Here is an 8,565-nt window from a genome sequence, read left to right as displayed (position 1 = left end):
CTTGCTATAGATAGGCTCTTGGTCAAACGAGCTTTGTTGGAGCCATGAACTTGCAGATAGGCTATCGATAGCCTCTCAATCAACAGAAATCTCTTTCTCTCTCAAAACATTATGAAGAACTCTCCCTATCTTTCTCACAAACACTTGAACAAGATCACTCTCTCTTGCTTTCAATCAAAGAACTCTCGAAGTGGAGTTGAATGGATGGAAATCTTTCCAATGAATGGAAATTCTCTTTTAATGTGGAAGTTCTCTCAACAGAAGAGAATCCTCACAATCACTCAAGAACACTCTGAATCCTCTTGATCACTCTCACTCTCTCAAGAATCACAATGCCTCAACGGAAAGCAAGGGAGCTTTGATACCATGACAAAATATGAAGAGGGGAGAGGAGAAGAGTGGAGATGAGGAGAGAGGGCATAGCTAGAGAGCACACCACAAATGACTAACTGTACACTAGATTTAGTTGAAAAAATAGAATATATACAAACTCATTTAGGGTTAGGGTTAGGAGATCTAACCCTTTCCTTTATAGCACTCTATAGGGTTAGTGCTATGCACATATGATCATGTGATGGTGCTATGCACACATGATCACATGATGTTGAACGTGAACTCTCAACAAATATCACCAACTATCAATGTTTTAAGACCACCATGCAATAGTCCTGCTTGTTAAGATTCCAAATTTTCAATCCATTTTGGTTTTTAATAAATCAAGAAAAATTTATGTATCGTTCCCTCGAAAGGGTAAGCATAATTTAAGCACAACATTGGAGGTCCCTTACACCATACCTATGCTTGTCAATGAGTTGTGTCCTTGGGTTGAGGGGAAGCCACATAATGTACTTTTAAATGATTACTTGGTTTTGTGTATGTGTAGAACAAAATTTTGATACTTTTGAATAAATTATTATGTCCTATACTCTTCAAGATGCAATGATGCCTCACATGCAACATATCACTTGTGATGCTTTAATGCTCTTGTTCCAAATATTTATTCCATAATTTTTAGGTCTCATGTTGAAGGATAGACTGTGTACTACAACTTGAAGACAAAGTTTCTCGAATTCCATTGAGCAATGCATACGTTATGGATTAGACAAGATACGTATATACAAAAATCCCTTGAACCTCACCAAACTGACTACACCCAAGGAAACATTGACCCAAAGGAGGGGGGAGCGAGGCTAGGGTGTTCACTATGTACACACCCTATACATCACATGCGTTCAAGGCCTATTTATAAAACCCCTTATCTAGGCTGGCTTTCCAGACAACAAGGTGGAAGTGGTCCTTTGGACAGAGAGTCTATATAAGCTCATTAGAGCATGTGGGCTAAGCCTCAGAGATCTAGAGGTGCTAGGCTTATAGTAGGATAACATTTTAGTATTGTATTGTCTCCACTTTGAGGACGGATGGAAATATATAAGAGTTGCTTCTATATTTATCTTAATGCATAGTCTATTTGCTAGCTTGCACATATATGGAGCACTGTTTGTTTGTAGTGCATTTTTGCATGTAAATTTTCTCTTTTTTGGAAATCTACAACATGGACCTAATGTGGGATGAAGTTGGTCACTATGCAAAATAACAACGTGGCATACAAGTTTCTTGATAGGCTCTGCTAATGTTGCAACTAGAAGGATGCACCAACATGCATAAGCATCTCAATAAATGAGTTCCAGATTATTTCTCTTTGAAAATCAATGTAAGTGCTACTCTTTCTATTCAATTTGTGAAATTTTTCTTTACATAATACCCTTCTATATGTAAAAAATGTGTAAAAAGGATTGGCACACTTTTTCTATTCAATTTGTGAAATTTTTCTTTATATGATACCCTTCTATATGTAAAAAATGTGTAAAAAGAGGGTTTAGAAAACTCCTTCTCTTGAAGCCACGTGCTACACTTACATATTTATGAGTGACTCCCACCTTTCCCCCTTCCCCAAGATGGAATTGACATTATTAAAAAATAATAGCTCCATTGGTAGTAGGAGTTTCATCTAGAAGGTCCCCCCAATGATTCTTAAAATTATCAATGGACTACATTCATGGAGATTTATCCAATGGAATGAATAGGAATACAATAATATCTTTATAATTATCAATTGCCAATCTTTAATTTTGAAGAATTTTTGGAATATTTTTTGAATGAGTAGTGTCATGTAAGCAATGCAAGGTTAGCCTTCTATCTATAAAATATTTCGAAGTGGCGGCTTCATTTCTACTCCCAATGGTCCTTTCTTCTCTTAGATCTCCCTTATAAAAAATACATTCTTCAAGTTATCATTTGATATATGGTTCATCTACTATGCATCTTAGCAATTCTCTTACTTTGGCAGCAAGAACCTAAGAGGTTAGTTTTGCCTATGGAGGCTTCATAAAGGTCAACTTCCAATGCATTTGGCCTCATTGATCAATGGGGAAACCTTTCTATGTAGGGTAGATTAATATGAGTTATGTCAAATGTTCGTTAAATTAACAATAGTCTAAAGCCTTTTTTGCATCCAAGTTGTAAAATAAAATTTCCCTTGTGTTCATTATACGTTTTCATTTGATGATAATATATTACTAAGCATTGTTGTGGTACATTAAGTCTTGCAATTTGATTCGAATTTTGATGTCACATGATACCGTTTGGATATGGTAATCATAAGGGATTTAAAAGTTTTGTAAATTTTTCTTGGTTCCTTGAGGGGAAGCATACTATTTGTCCAACATAAATTGATAGTACATGTATTCCTCCCTAATTTCTACCTCTTTGAGTGCATCGAATGTATGTCCATCACTTTCTCCACATTTGTTGTGTTGAGTAGGATTCATGCCAACCTACTAAAGGGGAGGCTCCAAGCTCACTTCTCTCGAGTTACTGCCTACTAGTCCTTTCTAGTTCTCATCCATGCTTGAGAGATGAAGCATGTTGGCAAGAGAGACTCAAGAAAAGCAATTGTGCTATAGTTTATGACTGAGGAGGCAAAGATACACATTTTGCTCTTTCCCAAAATTATGATTGTGCACCATGAAAATGTACTCAAGGTGAGAAGGGGGGGAAAAGGGGGGGTGGGTGCATTGGAGAGAAAGCCAAAAGAGATGGGTGGATTGATGAGGTGCCAAAGTCTAAAAGCATTGAACAAAGCAAGAAATTAGGGAAGGTGAGGAATATATGAATATACTAGGGAACATTTTGTGAAGGTCAAGAAAAACTTGGGCAAATCATCCAAAAGGGGAAATCCTATGTGGATTTGCAGGCCATTTGCACGAGGCAAATGGCCTGCAGTATAGTATATTTTCTTTAGCTTCCTCTCGTCTCCTTCGTCCTCTTGGAGCCTACCTTTGTCTCTTTGTATTTTTGTTTTATTTTCCTCACGTCCATACCTCCTTGGCCTCTCCTAACCTCTCACAACCTTCATAACTCTTCCCCTTTTCCCTCTCCTTTGCCTTCCTATATCTTCCTCCTCAGTTCTCTTGTTGCTTATCCCATCGTGGGTAAGCTGCCTTTCTTCTTATAGTCTGCCTATCCTCGTTTGATTTTCGTCACCTTCTAGTTTTCAGCGCAGCCACAGTTTTGACACTAACTTCTGCATACTGTGTCAGATATCGCCTTGATGGGTTCGTGTCTCAGGTACGTTAATACTCCTCGTTCTATGCGGTAAAGAACCGATGCTTTACTCCTCTTTTATTTGCGCAATACATGCGTGTTGTAATGCGAGAGAGGGAGAGAGAGAGAGAGATGATATCGTATGATATAATATTATTAATGTCCGTTGAGAGCCAACAGGCTCTATAGGACAAAGGTGAGACATGAAATAATTTTTTGAGTGTTATTATGATCGAGTATGGCAACCTGGTACATGCACGATTTTTGAATTTGCTATCCAACCTCCCTTGTTAGTATCGTGGAGTATGGCAATCTGGCATATGCACGATTTTTGAAATTTCTATTGAACCTCGCTCCTTCGCCTGATAACAACCTTGCCTTGTTGAATGCCCATATTATGTTCATCATTCTTGCCAGAAAATTATCAAGGATCGTTCTGGTACTTTGTTTTCTTATTTCTTTCAGTTGCTTGTTTTGATGACTTAATGTTTATCGTCGCCACACTTTATCTTTCAAAGATCGAGAAGCATCATAACTTCATACTAATCGTTCAGTGTTTCATCTACTTCTGTTCGATTTACTCATATTATGCCCCCTTCGTAGACCTAAAATCTTTGTTTTTCTTTTTTTGCGCCAATTTGGATCTAAACATCAACAATTCCGATTTTTGCTAAGATAGCCCTACCTCGGAATTGATTTCGATGTTTATCGCGTTTTTCAGCTTGGCAGCGGCTTAATACGTGTTTCTCTCCAAGGCCTCGTGAGCACCGTTGCTTGTACTATATTACACTGTGCTACACCATCTCCCGCCTACTTTAAGGTAAACTGAAGCAGCCACCGTCTTTTCGCGTTGCCAGGACTAACTCTATGCCGCTTACATTGTCCGTTCTTATTTCCCGGAAAATCTGACTAAGGTCAAGCGACGTAGGGTCGTCATTCTACAGTACTGACGTGTTACATCTTTGGATCAGCTATTGAATCGTCCGTTACGATGGGGAAGGAGCAGCTGGAAGTATTGACAGCCTTAGATAAGGCCAAGACACAACTATACCATTTCACTGCAATTGTGATAGCAGGAATGGGTTTTTTTACAGATGCCTACGACCTGTTCTGTGTATCGACGGTGACGAAGCTCTTAGGTCGGCTGTATTACTATAATCCAGCTAATACGGGAAAGCCTGGAGTGTTGCCACCAGGCCCCGCTGCGGGGGTGAATGGAGTGGCCCTGGTGGGAACACTATTGGGGCAGCTATTTTTTGGTTGGCTAGGAGACAAGCTTGGACGAAAGAAAGTTTACGGGATTACTCTCATGATCATGATTTTAAGCTCAATCGCTTGCGGCTTGTCTTTTGGCAGCACTGCCAAGTCTGTGATGGTCACCCTTTGCTTCTTCAGGTTTTGGCTTGGTTTTGGTATCGGCGGAGATTATCCTTTATCTGCAACTATTATGTCTGAGTATGCCAACAAGCGCACGCGCGGTGGTTTTATTGCCGCTGTATTCGCCATGCAGGGTTTTGGTATCCTCGGAGGAGCGACAGTCTCGATCATTGTCTCTGCCGCTTTCAACCATTTTTACAGCCGGCCTCCTTTCAGTGCGGATCACATTGGATCCACGCCTCCTCAAGCAGACTTTGTATGGCGCATCATCTTCATGCTCGGAGCAGTTCCAGCTGCTTTGACGTATTACTGGCGGTTGAAGATGCCTGAAACTGCCCGTTACACTGCTTTGGTGGCTGGAAATGCCAAACAGGCAGCGGCAGATATGACCCAGGTGTTGGCTGTTGAATTGGCTGCTGAGCAGGATAAGGTAGACAAGATTGTATCTGCTGAATCCTATGGCTTGTTCTCTCGACAATTTCTTAAAAGGCATGGAACTCATCTGCTTGGCACTACGACCACTTGGTTCCTGCTAGATATCGCCTTTTACAGCCAAAATCTGTTCCAGAAGGATGTTTTCAGTGCGATCGGATGGCTACCCAAAGCAGCCGATATGAGTGCCGTGGAGGAAGTATTTAAGATTTCAAAAGCCCAAGCATTAGTCGCATTGTTCTCTACTGTTCCCGGATACTGGTTTACTGTGTTTACGATTGATTATTTTGGAAGGTTCTCCATACAGCTGATGGGTTTTGCTATGATGACAGCATTCATGTTAGGTGTATCTATCCCTTATGATAATCTAAAGACTAGCAGCACACAGACTTTCGTTGCGCTCTATGCCTTGACGTTTTTCTTCTCCAATTTCGGACCCAACAGCACAACCTTCATTGTTCCAGCGGAAGTCTTCCCAGCAAGGTTACGATCCACATGTCATGGTATCTCTGCGGCAGCTGGGAAAGCGGGTGCCATTGTTGGTGCATTTGGATTTCTGTATGCGGGACAGAATCAAACCCCTGGACAGCAAGATTTCAAGTATCCGAATGGCATTGGAATCAAGAACTCTCTACGCGTTTTGGCTGCTATCAATGCCTTCGGTTTTGTGTTCACATTCCTCGTTCCAGAAACTAAGGGAAGATCCCTGGAAGACCTGTCTGGTGAGAATGATGACCTTGATTCTGGAGATGAAACTACTAAGTCGAAACCTGAAAACATAATTCTTCCTTCAGCTGATGTGTAGGAAGGAAACGTACCGATGCTGAATAAATCACCTCGTACGCGTGGATTCTTAGAGTCAATTGGAATACTTTAAAAAATACTGCATTATTTGCGTCGCTTTATTATTACATAAAATTTATTTATGTACAAGTTGACCATATACCTGTCCTGAATAAGGTTTGCAAAAGGTTGTGCTTCCGTGTACAAGGCCATTGACTGTTTACGTCACTTAGTTTCATATAATTTATTTATGTACAAGTTGACCATATACATGTCGTAAATAAGGTTTTCGAAAAAGTTGCCCTTCCCGTGTAGAAGGTCATTGACAGTTTGCTTGGCTTCGTTGCGTTAATTGCTTGGCTTTGGTACAAGAGTATCAAAGTTCATGATGTGCAATATGTCATGAAAGTGATTAGAGAGGTTTTATTCAATCTCTTTTATCTCTTAGGAGGAACATGACCCGTCTACGACACGCTAGAGACCCGATCTGCTGGGTCTCATCTATTGCGTTTAATAAAATTTAAAAACTTTGAAAAATTTTAAGAAATTTTACATAAAACATATACATACATACCAAAACGCACGTGCATGCGCACACTCACAAAACACTAAATTTTAAAATATAAATAAATATCTCATAACATCTCTCTCTCTCTCTCTCCTCTATCTTTTATATATATATATCTATATGTATATATACATAAATAAGTATACACACACACACACACACATACATATATCTATACATAAATCTCTTTCTCTCTCTCTCTCTCTCTCATTCTCTCTCCTCTATCGTGTATATATATATATATATATATATATACATAAATAAGTATATATATACACATGTATATACATAAACACACACACACACACACACATATCTATACATAAATCTCTCTCTCTCTCTCTCTCTCTCTCTCTCTCTCTCTCTCTCTCTCTCTCCTTTCTCTATCTCTCTCTCTCTCCTCTCTTATCTCTCCTCCTTCTCCCCCCCCCCCTCTCTCTCTCTCTCTCTCTCTCTCTCTCTCTCTCTCTCTCCCCCCTCTCTTTGCTCCCTATCTCTCTCTTATATATTCCCATCTCTCTCTCTTTCTCTCTCTCTCTCTCTCTCTCTCTCTCTCCTCCTCCCTCCCCCCTGCTCTCTCTCTCTCTCTCTCTCTCTCTCTCTCTCTCTCTCTCTCTCTCTCATCTGTCCCTCTCTTCCTCTCTCTCACCGCGCTCAGTCTCTCTCTCTCTCTCTCTCTCATCTCTCCCTCCCTCCTTCTCTCTCTCTCTATCTCTCTCTCTCTCTCTCTCTCTCTCTCTCTCTCGCGCTCTCCCCCCCCCCCCCTCTCTCTCTCTCTCTCTCCCTCCGTCCCTCCCTCCGTCCCTCCCTCCCTCCCTTTCGCTCTCTCTCTCTCTCTCTCTCTCTCTCCTCCTCCTTCTCCTCTCTCTCTCTCTCTCTCTCTCTCTAATCTCTCCCTCTCTTTACTCCCCGTCTCACTCCCTCTCTCTCCTTGTCTTTACTCTCTCTCCTTGGGTCAACATTTGCTTGTGTGGAGCCAATCGTAGAACTATTTTTGGGGCCATTTTGGGGCTACGACGCGATGCGCTTCTAGTCAAATATTTGAATTTTGCACGGACCCGTGCTCTCGTCGAAATTTTTTTCGACATCATGAGTGCGCACTTTATCATGGTCAATAGTGTAGAGCTCAACACATGGCACTATATGCATTTACTCATGAGCACAAAGACTGTTGCTCTACCTCTAGCCTGACTACATCATGCAGCCTTTACCTTCCCATGTTTGCTTGCGCATCTTCGCCATCTGTCACTATGCACACATTCTTTTTTGCACTGACCACCTGCTGATTCAAGCACAACCACATTGGCCTGACAATAGCACAAAACTTTTGCCTTGCCACCTGTCATTATGCAGCTTCGCCATCTATCGCTGCGCAACACAATCTTTTGCTGCGCTAACCACCGTGCTAGTTCAAGCAATGATGTTTGCATGGAGAGACCACCACGTTGGCATGAAGACCACCATGGCAGACCATCATGGCATGTCACTCTCTAACAGGACCCCTCAAGGTCCATATCCGCAACCACCACGCTGGATGTCGGAGCTATTTTGGTTCTAAACCAAGGAAAATAGTGTTATTTTAGAGATATTTTAGTCGTATTATTCTTTGAGGAACAATTTCTCAACCACCACACACGTTCTTAGAGCTATTTTAGTTCCAAGCTAAGGAAAATGTAGCATTTCCAATTTAGTATAGTTTCCTTGCAACCACCATGGTGGTTATTGGAGTTATCATAGTTCTAAAGCACCGCGCTAGTTATTGGAACCATTTTCACTACAGTAAGAATAATTTTTTTAACAAT

At 40.9% G+C, this 8,565-nt stretch overlaps 1 protein-coding gene across 1 annotated transcript; it reads left to right on the top strand.

Annotated features, from left to right (window-relative positions):
• The first annotated feature begins 4,594 nt into the window (after positions 1-4,594).
• On the top strand, positions 4,595-6,217 carry LOC147883992 (putative inorganic phosphate transporter 1-3). Its single transcript, XM_087398295.1, has one exon. It carries the CDS (start codon positions 4,595-4,597, stop codon positions 6,215-6,217), a length of 1,623 nt encoding a protein of 540 aa, XP_087254421.1.
• Positions 6,218-8,565: the final 2,348 nt, after the last annotated feature.

Source organism: Dipteris shenzhenensis, chromosome 27 (assembly GCF_047967505.1).
Source record: "Dipteris shenzhenensis isolate YYH24624 ecotype China chromosome 27, Dip_SZ_1.0, whole genome shotgun sequence".
NCBI classification, from domain to species: domain Eukaryota; kingdom Viridiplantae; phylum Streptophyta; class Polypodiopsida; order Gleicheniales; family Dipteridaceae; genus Dipteris; species Dipteris shenzhenensis.
This window is presented reverse-complemented; position numbering and strand designations above follow the sequence as displayed.